Source organism: Chlorocebus sabaeus, chromosome 26, assembly GCF_047675955.1.
Source record: "Chlorocebus sabaeus isolate Y175 chromosome 26, mChlSab1.0.hap1, whole genome shotgun sequence".
NCBI lineage: Eukaryota > Metazoa > Chordata > Mammalia > Primates > Cercopithecidae > Chlorocebus > Chlorocebus sabaeus.
This window is the reverse complement of record NC_132929.1, coordinates 51424055-51444363: the sequence shown is the minus strand read 5'-3', so window position 1 is coordinate 51444363 and position 20309 is coordinate 51424055. Positions and strand designations below refer to the sequence as shown.

General features: G+C 43.8%; 1 protein-coding gene across 2 annotated transcripts in view; it reads left to right on the top strand.

Annotated features, from left to right (window-relative positions):
• The window catches only part of PTPN9 (protein tyrosine phosphatase non-receptor type 9), a 112819-nt gene that overhangs the window by 37086 nt on the left and 55424 nt on the right, over positions 1 to 20309 (top strand). For both annotated transcript variants that reach the window (XM_008015814.3, XM_073012340.1), the window contains exons 2-4: positions 13894 to 14037; positions 16595 to 16684; positions 17464 to 17588. In XM_008015814.3, the coding sequence (XP_008014005.1) occupies positions 13894 to 14037; positions 16595 to 16684; positions 17464 to 17588 (359 nt within the window). The remainder of the gene's footprint in view (positions 1 to 13893; positions 14038 to 16594; positions 16685 to 17463; positions 17589 to 20309) is intronic.

The following is a 20309-nucleotide window of genomic DNA, read 5'->3' as shown; positions in this document are numbered from 1 at the left end:
ACTCAAACTTAGTTGACTCTACTCCCTTTTCTTTTATTGTGCCTATTTATTTGCTGTATCTCTATGGACTAAACTTTTCCAAAAGTCAGTTTCATTTTTGTTTTTTATTTCTGATGCTTTCCTTCAAAAAGGTAGAGAAACTGTGGGGTATTCTATGTCTTTAATTTTTTTAATGATACCTTTACAGGTCTTAGCCATAAGAAATTCTATATTCCACACTTGCTAATAAATAAAACGTGATATATAATTTAGAAGTTCACACATTCAGGCCAGGAGTGGTGGCTCACGCCTATAATTGCAGCACTTTGGGAGGCCAGGGAAGTTGCTTGAGGTGGATTACTTGAGGCCAGGAGTTCGAGACCAGCCCGGCCAACATGGTGAAACCCCGTCTCCACTAAAAATACAAAAGTAAGCCTAGTGTGGTGGTGCGCACCTGTAATCCCAGCTACTCGGGAGTCTGGGGCAGAAGAATCACTTGAACCTGGGAGGCCAAGGTTGCAGTGAGCTGAGATCGCACCACTGTACTCCAGCCTGGGTGACAGAGGGAGATTCCATCTCAAAAAACAAAAAAAAGTTCACATATTCAAATGGGTGAACATTTCTGTCTTCGTGGTCCTCCAATTAAATATTCTGTACTAGGCCGGGTGCGGTGGCTGACGCCTGTAATTGCAGCACTTTGGGAGGCTTAGGCAGGCAGATCACGAGGTCAGGAGTTCGAGACCAGTCTGGTCAAAGTAGTGAAACCCCGTCTCTACTAAAAACACATACAAAAAGTAGCCAGATACGCTTGTAATCCCAGCTACTCGGGAGGCTGAGGCAGGAGAATCACTTGAACTTGGGAGGCGGAGGTTGCAGTGAGCCAAGATTGCACCATTGCACTCCAGCCTGGGCGGCAGTGCCAGACTCCATCTCAAAAAAAAAAAAATCTTCTAAATACCAGCTTCCTTCAGAGAGAAGATAGTAAATGTTAATTTGTTTACTAAAGATAAATCACTGGCCAGGCACGGTGGCTCACGCCTATAATCCAAGGCAGGTGGATTATGATATCAAGAGATCAAGACCATCCTGGCCAAGATGGTGAAACCCCTGAGAGTACAGGCGTGAGCCACTGCGCCCGGCCAAAAAAACAAATTTTAAGGGTTGCTTATAGTTTATCTTCCCTTGCTGTTTCCCAGTCCGTCCGTCCGTCCATCTGTCCTTCCTTCCTTCCTTCCTTCCTTCCTTCCTTTCTTCCTTTCTCTTTTCTTTCTTTTTTTATTTTTTAATTTTTTTATAGAGACAGGGTGTTGCTTTGTTGCCTAGGCTGGTCTGGAACTCCTGGACTTAAGTGATCCTCCTGCCTTAGCCTCCCAAAGTGTTGGGGTTACAGGTGTGAAGCATTGCACCCAGCCTCAGTTCATTTTTTCTCCCCAGAGGTGACCATTATTACCAGTTTTTTGTGTATCCTACAAATACTTATATGCATATATAAATTCCTATAATACTTTTTGCTTACTAATTGTCATATTATTTGTTTCATATACTATATACTTAGATATACACCGTATGGTTTCTGAATTTTATTCTCTTCTTTAACATTCCTTTTTTTTTTTTTTTTTTTTTTTTTTGAGACAGAGTCTGGCTGTGTCACCCAGGCTAGGGTGCCATGCAGTGGTGCAGTCTCAGCTCACTGCAGCCTCTGCCTCCCGGGCTTAAGTGATCCTCCCACTTGTGGGACTATAGGCGTGTGCCATCATGCTGGGCAAATTTTTGTATTTTTTGTAGAGACGGGTTTTGTCATGTTGTTTAGGCTGGTCTTGAACTCCTGGCTCAAGCAGTCTGACCACCGTGGCCTCCCAGAGTGCTGGGATTATAGATTGGAGCCAGCGCACCTGGCCTAAAATTCCTGTCTTTATGCATCAGGTTGTTACGCATCTTTTGGCTGTGTTAGGCATGACCTTCAGTGCAATGTTGCATAATGGTGGTAATAGCAGACCTGCTAGCCTTCCCATCTTTAATACAAAAAAAATTACGGGGCTTATGTGTGATGGATTTTATGCAGTGCATTTTCAGCATCTGTTGAGAAGGTTATATACTTTTTTTCTTTTCCTGTTAACATAAAAATTGCTTTGGTAGATCTCCTGATGTTAAACCAAGTCTTTACATTCCTTGGAGAAGCCTATAATGTGAGAGCTATCTTTACTGTGAAGTTTTTTTGTTTTGTTTTGTTTTGTTATTGTTTTTGTTTTTGTTTTTTGAGACAAAGTCTCGCTCTTTTTCCCAGGCTGAAGTGCAGTGACACGATCTCAGCTCACTGCAACCTTCGCCTCTCGGGTTCAAGTGATTCTCCTGCCTCAGCCTCCTGAGTAGCTGGGATTACAGGTGCCCACCACCACGCCTGGCTAGTTTTTGTATTTTTAGTAGAGATGGGGTTTTGCAGTGTTGGTCAGGCTGGTCTCAAACTTCTGACCTCAGGTGATCCGCCTGCCTTGGCCTCCCAAAGTGCTGGGATTACAGGCGTGAACCACCGCGCCTAGCCTTTTTTTTTTTTTTTTTTTTTTTTTTGAGACGGGGTCTTGCTCTGTCGCCCAGGCTGAGTGCAGTGGCGTGATCTCAGCTCCTCCTGGGTTCATGCCATTCTTCTGCCTCAGCCTCCTGAGTAGCTGGGACTACAAGCACCCACCACTACACATGGCTTATTTTTTGTAATTTTAGTAGAGATAGGGTTTCACCGTGTTAGCCAGGATGGTCTCAATCTCCTGACCTCGTGATCCGCCCACCTCAGCCTCCCAAAGTGCTGTGATTACAGGTGTGATGAGCCACTGTGCCCGGCAAGTTTTTTTTTTTTTTTGAGACAGAGTGTCGCTCTGTCACCCAGCTAGAGTGCAGTGGCACCATCTTATCTCACTGCAACTTCTGCCTCCCGGGTTCAAGTGATCCTCTTGCCTCAGCCTCCCGAGTAGCTGGGACTACAGGTGCGTATCACCACGCCCAGCTAAGTTTTTTGTATTTTTAGTAAAGGCTGAGTTTCACCATGTTGGCCAGGATGGTCTCGATCTCTTAACCTCATGGCCTGCCCGCCTCGGCCTCCCAAAGTGCTGGGATTACAGGCGTGAGCCACTGAGCCTGGTCTATTTTTTTTTAAGGAAGATATTTGACAATTCCTCTTGTTTGTGTTTAAATCTCCATTTCTGTGATTTTCAGCAATCACTAGTATTTTTTTTTTTTTTGAGATAGAGTCTCACTGTGTCGCCCAGGCTGGAGTGCAATGGCACGATCTCGGCTCACTGCAACCTCTGCCTCCTGGGTTCAAGCGATTCTCCTGCCTCAGCCTCCCGAGTAGTCAGGATTACAGGCGTCCCCACCACGCCTGGCTAATTTTTGTATTTTTAGTAGAGATGGGGTTTTACATTGTTGGTCAGGCTGGTCTCGAACTTCTGACCTCAGGTGATCCGCCTGCCTTGGCCTCCCAAAGTTCTGGGATTACAGGTGTGAGCCACCGCGGCCACAGCCTGCAATCACTAGTATTTCTAAAAGGAAAATTTAAAAGTTCCTTTGTTCTTCATCTTCTGTCTGCCCTCTAAATGTTAATATTCTTGAGACTTCAATAATTAATTCATTCATTTATCATAGGTATTTATTAAGTAAGTGCTTTGTGGCAGGCACAGTACTAGGAACTAGGTGAATAAAATAGATGTGATCCCTGTCTTCAGGGAACTTACCTCCCTGTTGCTAGATTTTTTTTCCTTTCAGTCTGACTTCCCCACTGCTTATAGTTATTTTTTGAGGTGGGAGAGGGGAACCAAACTCATCATCTCATCCCTTTGCTTAAAGATCTCTATTGAATCTTTTATGTTTATAGGACCATGTCTGGAATTTGACGTGTAGCATGCAAGCGCCTTCCCGGTCTGGTTCAGTCCCCCTGTTCACACATCTCCCACTGTTCTCCCTCATACACATTGGACACACTAGCTATGTGATATCCCCAATAAGCCCTGTTCTTTTATGACCCTGATTTGAAACATTTTGTTTTCTCTCACTAGAATACTTTTCTCTGCCTGACAAATTCCTACTCATCCTTCAAGGCACTCCTAAAAAAATTTTTTTATATCTGTAGAGAAAGTTTGAATCCCATAGCATTCTGTTCATAGAGCCTTCCTAGAACTTATTACATTATATGGTGAAGACCTATTTATATATCTGTCTCCATAGTTAAATGATTGTAAACTGCTTGGAATAGGGTCTTTATGTCTCTGTGTGTGTCTTCTCACTTGATCTTAGCCAAAGGCCTAGGAGTGATCTATGTTGTGTCTTCTCAACAACTACTGTACTGATTAGCACAGAATGGGCCCTCAGCAAATACTTGTTGTGAATGTTTGACTAATCCTTTCTTCTCCCCTTCCCTAAGTTTTTATTTAAAAGTGCATGGTGCTTGTGGTGATATATACTTATAAAATTGTGTATTTATTAGTATGTTTCCATTGAATTCAATTTTTTTTTTTTTGAGACAGAGCCTCACTCTGTCGCCCAGGCTGGAGTGCAGTGGTGCGATCTCGGCTCACTGCAAGCTCTGCCTCCCGAGTTCACGCCATTCTGTCACCTCAGCCTCCTGAGCAGCTGGGACTACAGGCGCCCACCACCGTGCCCAGCTAATTTTTTATATTTTTTAGTAGAGACAGGGTTTCACCGTGCTAGCCAGAATGGTCTCGATCTCCTGACCTCGTGATCCGCCCGCCTTGGCCTCCCAAAGTGCTGGGATTACAGGCGTGAGCCACCACACCCGGCCTGAATTCAATTTTTAAATCATTAAAAACATGAAAACACTTGTGTAGGGTGATGGGATTATGACTGGCCTTTCACTTTTTTGCAAATTTTTGTTATTACATTGTTTTATAATACGATAAAATTAGAAAATATACTTAAAACTTTTCCCAAATGCAGTAAGAGGCTATTTAAGAAAGCATTATCTCTTTTAAAATCACATTTTAAGAAAAGGCAATGTTTTCCTGATAAGTGGAAAATATTTGAGATAAACCAGTAAATAGTAAAGGGACTGGATTTGTTTCCTTTTTTGGTACATTAACAAAGTGCTTATGGAAAAATTGTAGTTTTAGTTTGGAAATTCATCAAACCTCTTGCTGCCTTATAGCAAACCAGTGTCTTTGCTCAGAGTCTGTCTCCCAGCAGATTAATGTGGACTGAAGGTATCAATATATATAAAAAGGCAGTAATTCACAATGAAGGAGAGAGGCATGAGAGGAAGGAGTTCATTAATGCATCCGTCACTGAAATAATGGAGAAATGGCGTATTTGTTGAAATACAGAAGTATCTTCAAATTTGGTAAAAGCCAGACATTGCGGCCGGGCGCGGTGGCTCATGCCTGTAATCTCAGCACTTTGGAAGTCTGATGCGGGTGGATCACGAGGTCATGAGATTGAGACCATCCTGGCTAACATGGTGAAACCCCGTCTCTACTAAAAATACAAAAAAAATTAGCTGGGCATGGTGGCAGGCGCCCGAAGTCCCAGCTACTTGGGAAGCTGAGGCAGGAGAATGGTGTGAACCCAGGAGGCCGAGCTTGTAGTGAACCGAGATTGTGCCACTGCTCTCCAGCTTGGGCGACAGAGCAAGATTCCGTCTCAAAAACAACAAAAAAAAGAAAGCCAGACATTGCGTCTTACATTGAATCACTTTCCTTATTTCGGTTTTCATTGCAGGATGACTGACTGCATTTTTTCATGGTATTTGTTCTGCACAACACCTGTATCAACACCTGCTTCTTTATTGTATTGAGACCTTTCCATAGTTGATTTGCGCTGTTAAAAGGAGCTTGTGCCTAGGATGGCAGTGTTAATCTCTGGAGCTGCCAGAGTAGTCTGAAAGTAGGGACAAAAAGATGGGAACTGAAGTCTAAATACTTCTGGCCTCATCTTTTTCTTTATAGCCACAGAGCCCTGAATGAGGAAGAATTGGTCCTTTAAAAAAGTGTTTTCAGTTGAATGCTTATTTCTTTTGTTTTTCTTTCTTTCTTGTCACCCAGGCTGGAGTACAATGGCATGACCTTGGCTTACTGCAACCTCCACCTCCTGGGTTCAAGCAATTCTCCTGCATCAGCCTCCTGAGTAGCTGGGATTACAGGAGCAAGCCAGCATGCCTGGTTAATTTTTGTATTTTTAGTAGAGATGAGATTTCACCCTGTTGGCCAGGCTGGTCTCAAACTTCTGACCTCAGGTGATCCATCTACCTTGGTCTCCCAAGGTGCTGGGGATTATAGGTGGGAACCACTGCACCTGGCCTTTTTTTTTTTTTTTTTTTTTGAGATAGAGTCTCAGTCACCCAGGCTGGAGTACAGTGGTATGATCTTGGCGCTCTACAGCCTTGGCCTCCTAGGCTCAAGCAATCCTCCCACCTCAGCTCCCCGAGTAGCTGGGACCACAGGCATGTGCCACCATGCATGGCTAATTTTTAAATTTTTTTGTAGAGATGGGTCTCACCATGTTGCCCAGGCTGGTCTCTAACTCCTGGGCTCAAGCAGTCCTCCCACCTTGGCCTTCCAAAGTGCTGGGATTATAGATGTGAGCCACCACTCCTGGCCTGAACACATATTTCTAGTTTAAATGTATGGTTTTTTTATAAAATGGATTAGAGAGATTGCATTGATAGAGGCTAAAGGGAAGCAACAGAGGTCATATGATTCTAAGAAACTCTATCTCTGTTGAAAGAAGTTTTAGTGTGAAATGACCAGAGTAAAGAAAAAAGAAAATGAACATTCATCCAATCAGAGACAACCAAGTGCTAGGTATGGCAGTGGGTGCTCTTCCATCCGTTTCTCATTCAAAGTGAGGAAATTGAGGCTCAGAGAGGTTAAATGACTTGCCCAAATAACACACAGTAGTGAATAAGAAGATGGATTGGTTCTTTATAATCTCCAAAATCACACTAAACTTTCTCCGTTGTGGTTAGCTGACTGACATTTCAGGAGACAAAAGTTTTTTTTTTTATTTTATTTCAGGAGCAGGTTTCTTATCGGTCTGGCTCTTCACTCTCCTAGGTTGTCTTGGGTTATAGGATTTAAGGTACTACCTGTGGAACTGAGAGTGCCAGCACATTATTCTTGACCTCTTGAGTGACTAGTTCCTTACCCAAAGCTCATCTCAGAATTATAGCTGCTCTTGAGAGTTTGATGTAACATGGAGACTATGTTGTTGGTTTTATTCTCTCTGATACCATTATTTGAACACTAGTGAATTGTGTCCAGTGTGTACCCTGCTTAATTGACAACTTTCTCAGCTGTTTTATAGCAGGTTCTCCAGTGTCTTTATCTTCATGGCTATAGTCAAGAAACTTGTTTTTATTTATTTAAACATGATTATGGGAGTAGGTAATTTAGGTAATTATAGTATGCTTTTTGACTATGCAGGAACAAATCTTACCCTTGAGGCCAGGCAGGCATGGTGGCTCATGCCTGTAATTCTAGCACTTGGGGAGGCTGAGGAAGGCGGATTGCTTGAGCCCAAGAATTTGAGATCAGCCTGGGCTACATGGCGAAACCCCGTCTCTACTAAAAAATGCAAAAATTAGTCAGGCATGATGACGCGTGCGTGTAGTCTCAGCTACTCAGGAGACTGAGGCAGGAGGGTCAATTGAACCCAGGAGGTTGAGGCTGCAGTGAGCCATGATCGCTCCACTCTATCCTTGGTGATAGAGCAACACCCTGTCTCAAGCAAAACAAAACAAATCTTACTCTTACCTGAAAAACTGGTTAAGGAGAGTTGTAAGTGGTAATGTTAGTTTCTCCATATTTTTTTTTTTTTTTTTTTTTTTTGAGACAGAGTCTGGCTCTGTCGCCTGGACTGGAGTGCAGTGGCCGGATCTCAGCTCACTGCAAGCTCCGCCTCCCGGGTTTATGCCATTCTCCTGCCTCAGCCTCCCGAGTAGCTGGGACTACAGGCGCCCGCCACCTCGCCCGGCTAGTTTTTTTTTTTTTGTATTTTTTAGTAGAGACGGGGTTTCACCGTGTTAGCCAGGATGGTCTCGATCTCCTGACCTCGTGATCCGCCCGTCTCGGCCTCCCAAAGTGCTGGGATTACAGGCTTGAGCCACCGCGCCCGGCCTAGTTTCTCCATATTATCGATTCAGATCTTATCCCAAAGGAAGACCAGAGCTGTTTGAACTCCAGCTCTTCCTTAGCTGCCAGGTGTTAACAACTTGTGTTTCATAAGCGTAGATAGATTCAAACCACTGTCCTGGACTTAAAATATTTTCTAAGCTGTGACTCATCTTTTGACCCATTCTTTCTTTCACGAGGAAATACACTGAATTTTAATTTCCAGAATTTCAGTTATCCCTTCTGAAGAGTGTGTTGCTCATTAAAGTTGCTGGGACTTGTTTTTCTGGTAACCAATAGGGTTACAAATTAGTTTGTACTCAGTGGTTATGTTAAACCCATGTGTAAACAGAGGGAGAAATCTGATTAACTGTCTAAAGGAAGGTTGTTGAAGATGAGACCATTCTTTCTGACTCCTTTTAGAGGTTCATCTCTTCCACCAGAGGGATGGGTATGCAGGAGGGTAATCTGAGGCTGAACAGAGCAGGTGCTATGCGTGTGTATTTGTATCTGTAAATATCACATCACTGTTTACAGTACACTGGACTCTCTACATGCAAGGCCTGGTCAGACCAAACCAGGAGGAATTGTTCCTGTGCTTAAAGCCAAGAATAACATCCTGACCAGCAGGGGGACAGAGGTCAGCTCAAGGCAACAGCTCTTGGGAGCTACAGAACACTAAGAAACTTGGAGGAACTGAGCAAATAAATAACAAAAAGGAAGGCAAGATGTACTTTGAAGGAAATGTGTGAAACCTGTGTGCCTTTCTCTTATTAGGACATGGTTTATTTATGAAAAATGAAAAGATATTTTTTTTTTTTTGAGACAGTCTCATGCTGTCTCCTGAGCTCCAGTGCAGTGGCACAATCTTAGATCACTGCAGCCTCCGCCTCCTAGATTCAAGCTATTCTCCTGCCTCAGCCTCCCAAGTAGCTGGGATTACAGGCACCTGCCACCACACCCTGTTAATTTTTTGTATTTTTAGTAGAGACAGGGTTTCACTATGTTGGCCAGGCTGGTCTCGAACTCCTGACCTCGTGATCCGCTCGCCTTGGCCTCCCAAAGTGCTAGGATTACAGGCGTGAGCCACTGTGCCCGGCCAAAAAATGAAAAGTTATCTTAACAGATGGATATGTGATGAGTTCATATCACCTCTTGGTCATTTAGATTTTCTGATTCTACTTATACATTGATTTATCTGTTGATTATTTCTCATTAGAAATTGTATACCCAGCTAAGTAGCAGGAAAAATATGTTCTATTATTCTGGTGTTTTATTCTATAAGCAACATCAGAGAGGCCCACTAGAGAACTGGATTTAAAATATAATAGGTTAATTAAAAATCAGTTACCATGTCTCAGCCGGGTGCAGTGGTTCACACCTGTAATCCCAGCACTTTGGGAGGCTGAGGTGGGCGGATCATGAGGTCAGGAGTTCGTGAGGCAGGAGAATGGCATGAACCAGTGAGGCGGAGCTTGCAGTGAGCCAAGATTGCGCCACTGCACTCCAGCCTGGGCAATAGAGTGAGACTCCGTCTCAAAAAAACAAACAAACAGGTACCATGTCTCCTGGGGAATTTACTGACTGGCTAGAGTTTTATTTCTGGGATCTTTCTGTGCTCACTTCTTTTTCCTTCCATCTTTCCTCATTCTGATGCTGGCCACTCACTCCACAGAGGCAACTCAAACTATTTTCTCTGGCGTGGCTTCAGCTGGTTCCAGGCCAAAATGATCTTCTGAAAACTTTTCTTCATGGCCTTTATTTCTTGGTTCTTTTTTTTGAGACGGAGTCTTGCTCTGTAGCCCGGGCTGGAGTGCAGTGGCCGGATCTCAGCTCACTGCAAGCTCCGCCTCCCGGGTTCCCGCCATTCTCCTGCCTCAGCCTCCGGAGTAGCTGGGACTACAGGCGCCCGCCACCTCGCCCGGCTAGTTTTTTGTATTTTTAGTAGAGACGGCGTTTCACCGTGTTAGCCAGGATGGTCTCGATCTCCTGACCTCGTGATCCACCCGTCTCGGCCTCCCTAAGTGCTGGGATTACAGGCTTGAGCCACCGCGCCCGGCCTATTTCTTGGTTCTTTTCATGCACTTTGCCTGATTGGTTTTGCTGGTGCTTTCCTTCTCCAATGGTGTAAGCTATGTTGCCTTAATTGTTAGGCTGTAAAGCTCAGGTGCAGCCTCAGGCCATTTAGACTTTCCCCAAGTACTTTTGTCCTTTCCTAGAAATTGGAGGATGAATCAGATGCTCTGTTATGAGGTATTGCTGACTCTCCTGGGATTTTAGTTTGCCTGTTGTTTAACCAGTGTGCAGCAATTTGGATTGTATTTGCAAGGTAGGACTTGTTGCCAAGACTCCGAAGTAGGTCATTGCTATTATGCTTTTTCTCTTTATTTTTCTTTTCTATCTCTCTCTCTCTCTCTCTCTCTATATATATATATATAATTTTTTTTTTTTCTAGAGACAGGGTCTCACTGTGTTGGCCAGGCTAGAATTGGCCTCAAGTGATCTTCCTGCCTTGGCCTCCCAAAGTGCTAGGATTACAGGCGTGAGCCACCGCACCCAGCCCTCCCTTTCTTTTTCTTTCTTTTTTTTTTTGAGGTGGAGTCTCGCTCTGTCGCCCAGGCTGGAGTGCAATGGCACGATCTTGGCTCACTACAACCCCGCCTCCTGAGTTCAAGCGATTCTTCTGCCTCAGCCTCCTGAGTAGCTGGGAGTACAGGCGCATGCCACCATGCCCAGCTAAGTTTTGTATTTTTAGTAGAGACAGGGTTTCACCATATTGGCTGGGCGATCTCGAATTCCTGACCTCGTGATCCACCCTCCTCAGCCTCCCAAAGTCCTGGGATTACAGGCATGAGCCACGGCACCCAGCCATTTTTTTTCTTTGAAACAGAGTCTCGCTCTGTCACCCAGGCTGGAGTGCAATGGCACGATCTTGGCTACTGTAACCTCCACATCCTGGGCTCAAGCAATTTTCCTGCCTCATCCTCCCGAGTAGCTGGGATTACAGACATGCGCCACCATACCTGGCTGATTTTTGTATTTTGAGTAGAGACAGGGTTTCACCATGTTGGCCAGACTGGTCTCGAATTCCTGACCTCAAATGATACACCCACCTTGGCATCCCAAAGTGCTGGGATTATAGTTGTGAGCCACCATGCCCAGCCCTCCCTTTATTTTTCAATTGAAAAATTAGCAAAGACCTTGTCCATGGTCACATGGTAAGCTAGTTTTATACCTTTTGAAGCAAACCTCATTTTTGTATTCCTTATACCTCTCAGTGCAAGTATTAGCTTAACAAATAACAGGTGCTTATGGCCAGGCATGGTGGCTCACGCCTGTAATCCTAGCACTTTGGGAGGCCATGGAGGGCGGATCACAAGGTCAGGAGTTCGCGAACAGCCTGGCTAATATGGTGAAACCCTGTATTTACTAAAAATACAAAAAATTAGCTGGGCGTAGTACTCAGAAGGCTGAGGCAGGAGAATTGCTCGAACCCAGGAGGCAGAGGTTGTGGTGAGCTGAGATCGGGCAACTGCACTACAGCCTGGGAGACAGAGTCACACTCTATCTCAAAAAACAAAAAAAACCCCAAAAAACACAAATAACAGGTGCTTATTAAATATGAATAAATATAACTGTGGGTTGATTGGGAATAGAAGTATGGTTAAAATTCAGAATTCTCATCAGATTCATCATATTGTAGACAAACAGCTGAGAAAAGTTTCTGGATGGAAGGGACAGAATAGCTGTGCATGAAGCTTTTAGTAGTGTAGAATGCCTACAAAAAAATTTTTCCTGACTGGGCATGGTGGCTCACACCTGTAATCCCAGCACTTTGGGAGGCCGAGGTGGACGGATCATGAGGTGAGGAGTTGGAGACCAGCCTGGCCAATATGGTTAAACCTTGTCTCTACTGAAAATACAAAAATTAGCTGGGCGTGGTGGTGTGCGCCTGTAGTCCCAGCTACTTGGGAGGCTGAGGCAGAAGAATCACTTGAACCCAGGAGGCAGATGTTGCAGTGAGCCAAGATCGCGCCACTGCACTCCAGCCTGGGCGACAGAGCAAGACTGTCTAAAAAAAAGGGGGAAAAAAATCCCAATTTAGCTCACAGCTGCAATCCCAGCACTTTGGGAACGCAAGATGGAATGATCACTTGAGCACTGGAGTTCAAGACCAGCCTGGCCAACAAAGGGAGTCCTTGTCTCTACAAAAAAGTCAAAAAAATTACCCAGGTGTGGTGGTGTGCACCTGTAGTCACAGCTACTCAGAAGGCGGAGACGGGAGGATCCCTTGAGCCCAGGAGTTTAAGGCTGCAATGAGCAGTGATTGTGCCACTGCACTGCAGTCTGCTGGGTGACAGAGTGAGACATTGTCTCAACAAAAAAAAAAAAAAAAAAAAAAAAAAAAAAATGCTGGGGGCAGCAGCTCATGTCTGTAATCCCAGCACTTTGAGAGGGATAGTGAGAGGATCTCTTGAGCCCCAGAGTTTGAGACCAATCCTGGGCTATGTAGTGAGACCTTGTCTCTACTAAAAATAACAAAGAAATTACTGGGTATGGTGACACATGCAATGGCTATAGTCCCAGCTACTCGAGAGGCTGAGGCAGAAGGATTGTTTGAGCCCAGGAGGTTGAAGCTGCAGTGAGCCAAGATTGTGCCACTACATTCCGGCCTGGGTCACAGAGTGAGACCCTGTCTCAAAAAAAGAAAAAAATAAAAATCCCAATTTAAATCATTCTAAAATGAAGAAAAAGTAGTTTGTCTAAAAAGGAAATTGGTTATAATGTAAGGAGAAATAGGGTGAGAGTACATAAATGAACATGAATTAGTTGAGAGAGAGAAACAGTTCTGGAAGCAGGCATCTTGCCAGCCTGGCTCAGACAGTAAAAATGAAAAATTTCCTCCCCTTTCCAAAACCACTATCCAGAGGGGCTATTACTGACTGTGAATACTAGTATCCAGTTTTGGGGTTGCCATGTAAAGCATGAAAAGGTGCAATGGGGTCAGTCAGCACAAAGAATAGCTGCTCTTTTGATTTGTTAAATTCTTCTTAATAGTTTTATTGGTTTCAAATTCCAAAGCCAAAACCATTTTCTGATTCTTTTGCTGTGTCCAGTTGGCTTGTGGGACCAAAGCAGCAGCTGAGACTGCTATACTACACTGTGTATTAGGCAATAATCCTTTGGAAGGCCTGCCCACTTTTCTTTTTCTTTTTTTTTTTTTTGAGACAGTTTTGCTCTTGTTGCCCAGGCTGGAGTACAATGGCGTGATCTCAGCTCACTGCAACCTCTGCCTCTTGGGTTTAAGCAGTTCTCCTACCTCAGCCTCCCAAGTAGCTGGGACTACAGGCGTGCACCACCACGTCTGGCTAGTTTTGTGTTTTTAGTAGAGATGGAGTTTCACCATGTTGGTTAGGCTATTCTTGAACTCCTAACCTCAAGTGATCCTCCTGCTTCCACCTCCCAAAATGTGGCCTCCCAGCTTTTTTTTTTTTTTTTTGCTTTGGGACCAGTAATTTGCATTTCATTCAGGATAGCTCTTCTCCCCCCTCATTTTTTCATGCATACCTGTGCTAAGTCCTGTTCTCTGAACCTAAATCTGGCTTCTGGCTTCACTGAATTATACAAATTTTAACTATTTCAGTTTCAGACCTGTTTCTACCTTTTTGTTTGTCTTTCCCTGCTCCCTGTAGCAAACTGGTTCAGACTTGCTTGGGGAAGGGATGATAGTTTTTACTTGTTTGTTTTTTGACTCCATAAATATATTCTCTTCTTACTAATTATTCTTTCTTTCTTTGTCAAACAGGCTACCAAGCAGTTTCTCGAAGAGATTAACAAGTGGACAATTCAGTACAACGTTTCCCCGCTGTCTTGGAATGTGGCTGTCAAGTTCCTCATGGCAAGGAAGTTTGATGTGCTCCGTGCCATAGAATTGTTCCACTCCTACAGAGTATGTTGCTCAGGGGTGGACTAGACCTGTGGCAGTTGGGCTTAGTGTTGCTGTTGTCCCTATCATGCTCGACACACACATCGGTTCTCTAAGTGTTCCTCCCCACTCCCATAAAAAATGAATCCATATCTAGGAGCCTTTGTGAGAGCTGAAGCTGGGCAAGGCAGCTGCTGGAAGTCACTACTTTTGTACCTAAGTTTTGATTGTACACCAGGATGCCACATCTAATGATTGAGATGAAGGAAGTAGCCTGACAGCATCCTGGTGGCAGGACAGGGGTTCACCCTTCCTAGAATTTTAATCCTAGCTCTTTTCACTGGACTCTGGCCACATGAAAATCTGTTGGTTTTTAGGATGTCTAGGGCTTTTAGAAACTTGCCATTCAGATGAATGCTGAGCTTAGCGGGCAGTTCAGGAAGGGAAGTTGTTTTTTATTTGTTTTTTTTTTTTTAGGAAGGGAAGTTTTAACCCTGGAAAAGAAGAGCAACTGCATATTAGCTAGGTCCATTATCTTAAAGCATCTTTATGCAAATGTAGCGGCATCTGGATTTTACTTTGTTTTGATTTTTGTTTTTTGAGGGGGCACAGACTTTGGTTTTGTGCTTCTGTTTGCTTTCTCAGTTTGTAGTGTCTTTGATAAAACACTATACAGCATGTTACTTTGGGGTCAGAATCCTTCTAAAGAAATACAAAATCTCCCTAAAAAAAAACTGGGATAACAAGCACTAGGATTAGCTTAACTGAAGTTCGGTTACATCTATGTTGTGGACCAACTCATTCAATATTTATTCATTTACTCAATAGATACTTATTTTATACTTACTGTGTTCCAGGGGCAGAGATTACTATTTAGAAAGAGAGACTAGGGCTGGGTGCAGTGGCTCATGCCTTTAATCCCAGCACTTTGGGAGGCCAAGGCAGGTGGATCACTTGAGGTCAGGAGTTTGAGACCAACCTGACCAAAATGGCAAAACCGTATCTCTACTAAAACTACAAAAATTAGCTGGGTGTAGTGGCACCCACATTTCCAGCTACTCAGGAGGCTGAGGAAGGAGAATCACTTGAACCAAAGAAGTGGAGGTTGCAGTGAGCCGAGATCACACTATTGCATTCCAACCTGGGCAACAGAGTGAGACTCTGTGAAGGAAGGAAGGGAGGGAGGGAGCTCAAGTGATCTGCCCACCTCAGCCTCCCAAAGTACTGGGATTACAGGCGTGAGTCACCGTCCCCAGCCTAAGAGGTTTAAAAACAAGCAGTTGATGAAATAGGACAAACCAAGATAATATTTTTTTTGTTATCGATATGTAAAGGTAGAGATTGTCTCTGGAGAAAGGAAATGTAAGTGGTCAACCTTGTCATTTAAGAGGAGGACTGAAGAGGCAGGGTGCGGTAGCTCACACCTGTAATCCCAGCACTTTGGGAGGCCGAGGCAGGTAGATCACTTCAGCCCCGGAGTTCGAGACCAGCCTGGGCAACATGGCAAAACCCCGTCTGTACAAAAATTAGCCAGGCATGGTGGCATGTGCCTGTAATCCCAGCTACTCAGGAGGCTGAGGCAAGAGAGTATCTTGGATGCAGAGGTTGCGGTGAGCCAAGACCATGCCACTGCACTCCAGCCTCGGCGACAGTGTGAGACTCGGTCTTGATTGAAAAAAAAAAAAAAATCTGGTCATCAGAGTGAGGAAAATGAAGTCGTCGTAGCTGCTGTTGGAGACAATATCAGGTGGAGAGAAGACTCCTTTTTAAACATGGGAGAGGCCTAAACCTAGAAAATGTGTGAGGATGTATGCGTCCAGACATTTTTGAGGTCCATATTTTAGTGTCCTGGTACCATGTCAGTGCTGCTGCGTGTTTAAGAACCTTGATCCTGCACCTGAATGTAACATACTGGTTACTCTTCAGGGTTAGGATTAGGATTCTTACTGAGTCAGAGAAAAATACCCTACCTGAGGGGCTGATAAAGTAGATTTGGACAGGAATTCTGAAAATGCTTGGCTGGCTTGGAGGCAGTTACAAAGAAATTCATAATCCATTTAGTTGACTTCATTATTCATTTAGCTGAATTCTTTTTGTTTTTTGTTTTTTTTTTGAGACAGAGTCTCATTCTGTTGCCCAGACTGGAGTGGCAGTGGTGCTATCTTGGCTCACTGCAACCTCCACCTTCTGGGTTCAAGCGATTCTCCTGCCTCAGCCTCCTGAGTAGCTGGGATTATGGGCACGCACCACCATGCCAGGCTAATTTTTGTATTTTTAGCCGAGACGAGATTTCACCATGTTGGCCAGGCTGGTCTGGAACTCCTGACCTCAGGTGACCTGCCTGCCTCAGCCTCCCAAAGTGGTGGGATTACAGGCGTGAACCACCGCACCCGGCCCATTTAGTTGAATTCTAGTTCAACTAAATGAAGTAGAATTAGTTATGAAATTTATTTAGTTATGAAATTTATAATTCATTCATTCACTGATAACCACCCTATCTCTGAGATTTGGTGGTTACATGGCACTGTCCTGGATATACAGTATTTTCATATTAATACATTTTGGTATGCTTCCTTTTTAGGAAACACGAAGGAAGGAAGGCATTGTGAAGCTGAAACCTCATGAGGAACCTCTTCGTTCTGAGATCCTCAGTGGAAAATTCACCATCTTAGTGAGTGTTTAGGGACCCTATCTCATAGGGCCTTATTACTTCCTTTTTTAACTGGTGTCCTGTTTGGACTTTGTTCCTATATACCTTATCCTGAATCTAGAGAGTCTCCACAGTTAGGAGCAGATGTGAAACAGCCATGCAGTTTGGTATAAAATTATTTTAGTAATAACTGAATACTAATAGTTTCTAGTAATTACAGTTATGAATGATAATTGAATAATTAAATTATGGAAAATCAGTTGTACAGTAGACTTAGAAAAGTTTCTTCAGTTGGTCCATTAAGGTTAATCATGGTCTTTGGGATAGGTATGCAATGTGTCAGACACCCATGCTTCCATACTTAACACAAGCTCTCCACTTAGTTGAGACCTCAGCCTTTCAAGTAAACATACAATGGCACTTTTAAGGCAGAGGGTGGAAATCGTGATCCTGTTCCCTGGTTCTCTGCTGCTGCTTGTTTCTTTTGCCATTCTGCCAGGGAAGTTAGCTAGGAAGCCAGTGCAGAGCCATCCTTTGATCTGTCTGCAGTTGAAGAGCAAAGAGAACGTTTTTTTTTTTTTTTTTTCCTTGTCACAGACATATGGTCCAGGGAGTCCTGAGAGAATCAGGCAAGGGATGATATTAACATTCTTCCCTTTGGGGAGCAATTGGTGAAGTCAGGGAATTATTCTCAGCATCTGTTTTCTACATGTATCAAACCCTTATCCAGTATATGTCTTAGTAATTGCTGTGATTTTCTATTTGATTTTTTAAAATGTTTCTTGTTTTATTTGCTTTAGAATGTTCGGGACCCAACAGGAGCCTCCATTGCCCTCTTTACTGCCAGGTTGCATCATCCCCACAAGTCAGTCCAACATGTGGTACTTCAGGCTCTGTTTTACTTGCTAGACAGAGCTGTGGATAGGTAAGCACTGAGACTATTTTTTAGGTATTCTACATGCAGGTAGGAAAGTGACAGTTTTTTACTTGATTAAATTCAGCAGTGCCTTCACCATTCTCCTAGGATGTGCCTTGGGCAATGCTATGAATAGAAAACAGTCCATGTCCTTCAGGATGCGGCATGTTTGCAGGCATTATCAAGATGGTGGGTGTTCTTTTTTTAATTTAATTTTATTTTTATTTTTATTTTTATTTTGAGACGGAGTCTTGCTCTGTCACCCAGGCTAGAGTGCAGTGGTGTGATCTCAGCTCACTGCAAGCTCTGCCTCCCAGGTTCACGCCATTCTCCTGCCTCAGTCTCCCGAGTAGCTAGGACCACAGGCACCTGCCACCGCGCCTGGCTAATTTTTTAAATTTTTAGTAGAGATGGGGTTTCAACGTAGTCTCGATCTCCTGACCTCGTGATCTGCCCGCCTCGGTCTCCCAAAGTGCTGGGATTATAGGCGTGAGCCACCGCGCCTGGCCGGTGGGTGTTCTCTTTACCACCTTGGCTCTATGTCAGGAAAATAGAAGCTGAGAAAGTCAATTATCAGCAATCTTCAGTGTATGGAAAACTACTTATTGGAAGAGAATGAGGGGGAGGTGACCTGTGCTGGTTCTTTTTGCTCATATCAGAACCCTCTAGGGCCTCAGTTTCTTTGTCTGCATAACAGGAATAATGCCATTTAGTTCAGAGGATTTTGAGACTCAACATTCAGGGGAGGGCTGGGTGCAGTGGCTCACACCTGTAATCGCAGCACTTTGGGAGGCTGAAGTGGGCGGATTGCTTGAGGCAGGAGAATGACATGAACCTGGGAGGCGGGGCTTGCAGTGAGCCGAGATCACGCCACTGCACTCCAGCCTGGGCGACAGAGCGAGATTTCGTCTCAAAAAAGAAGAAAAAAAAATGGATTGGTAAACAGCATATACTTTTCTATCAACCAGTGCTACAGTTCCATCTAGAAGTCTTCTGGGAGATAGGGCAGCCCAGCAGAAGATACACAGACAAAATAACTCAGAACCCAGGTTCTTAAAGGAGCAGGGAAGTTCCTTTAAGCAATGTGTAATTAAGAAAAGAGAGTGCTCAAGTTAAAGAAACTTAAGGAAATCCTGGGGAAGTCTGAACTTAGAGCAATTGGAATTAACAGAGATAGAGAGCTCTCTAAAAGCAGAAGGGCCTCCAAGGAGGAAGCCATCAACCATATCCACACCAGATGTTTGTGAGGCAGTAGAAGCAAGGGACAAAGGCTCAGAGTCAACACCAAGGAGAAATGGACATGTTTTGTAACCACATCTTACTTAGGGCTTTACCTTCCCTTAGTATTCCTTAGTAAGGAGGGTCTAAGCATGAAAAACAGAACTGTCTTCTATAGTATTTGGGATTTCATATCCATTTTATACTGAGTCTTATAAAATTCCATAACATAGATTTCATCAGTCTCAATCTTTTTATGTTCTCTTTATAAAACCTCAAGTTAATAAAGTCTTCTGAGTACTAAGACTGATCACATAGATCTAAACTCAACTGACAATGAAGTCAGGATTGAGATATCCATAAATGGGAAGCCAGGTGAGCAATCCTTCTTTCCAGAATGGTGTTTTAACAATAAGCTGTATTCCCAAATGAGGTTTTTTTGTTTTGTTTTGTTTTGTTTTTGAGACAGAGTTTTGCTCTTGTTACCCAGGCTGGAGAGCAGTAAGCAGTGGTGTGATCTCAGCTCCCTGCAACCTCCACTTCCCAGGTTCATGCAATTCTCCTGCCTCAGCCTCCCAAGTAGCTGGGATTACAGGTGCCTGCCACCATGCCCAGCTAATTTTTGTATTTTTAGGTTTTACCACGTTGGCCAGGCTGGTCTCGAACTCCTGACCTCAGGTAATCCACCCACCTCAGCCTCACAAAGTGCTGGGATTACAGGCGTGAGCCACCATGCCTGGCCCCAAATTAGTATTTTACATGCTACACAAGGTATTAGCCCTGTGGGGAATATAATGGGAAGGTCATTACTTTCATGGACCTTCCTGTCTCTCTGGGCAGGCAAATTAAAAAAATACAAAACTCCAAACTTTTTGCACATTTCTAGTAGTGAAGAACAAGTAAAAATTCACAAATCTATATTTATAAATAATAAACATTAATGACCACATTAATATAGCCAATATAAAACATACAAAAAAGAAATGCAGATTATGAAAAATTTTTTTTAAATTTAACTTTTGGCCAGGCGCAGTGGCTCATGCCTATAATCCTAGCACTTTGGGAGGCCGAGGCAGGCGGATCCTACTTGAGGCCAGGAATTGAGACCAGCCTGGACAACATGGTGAAACCCTGTCTCTGATAAAAATACAAAAAATTAGCTCGGTGTGGTAGTGTGCGCCTTTAGTCCCAGCTTCTTGGGGGAGGTGGGAGAGGTTGCTGAGGTGGGAGGATCACTTGAGCCCAGAAGAGTGAGGCTGTAGTGAGCCATGATCACGCCACTGCATTCCAGCCTGGGTGACAGAGCGAGACCTGTCTCAAAAAAAAACACAAAAAAGCCCACACAAAACAAACAACAACAACAAAAAACATTTAGGGAGAAGTCCAAAAGTATCAAGTTAAGCAAAAACCATCCTTAATAAAAACAGGTGCATAAGCATAAAGAACGAGCTCAGGTCATCACTCTCTCCCTGCTAAGGTAAATGGTATTGTTACAATTCAATTGACAATTAA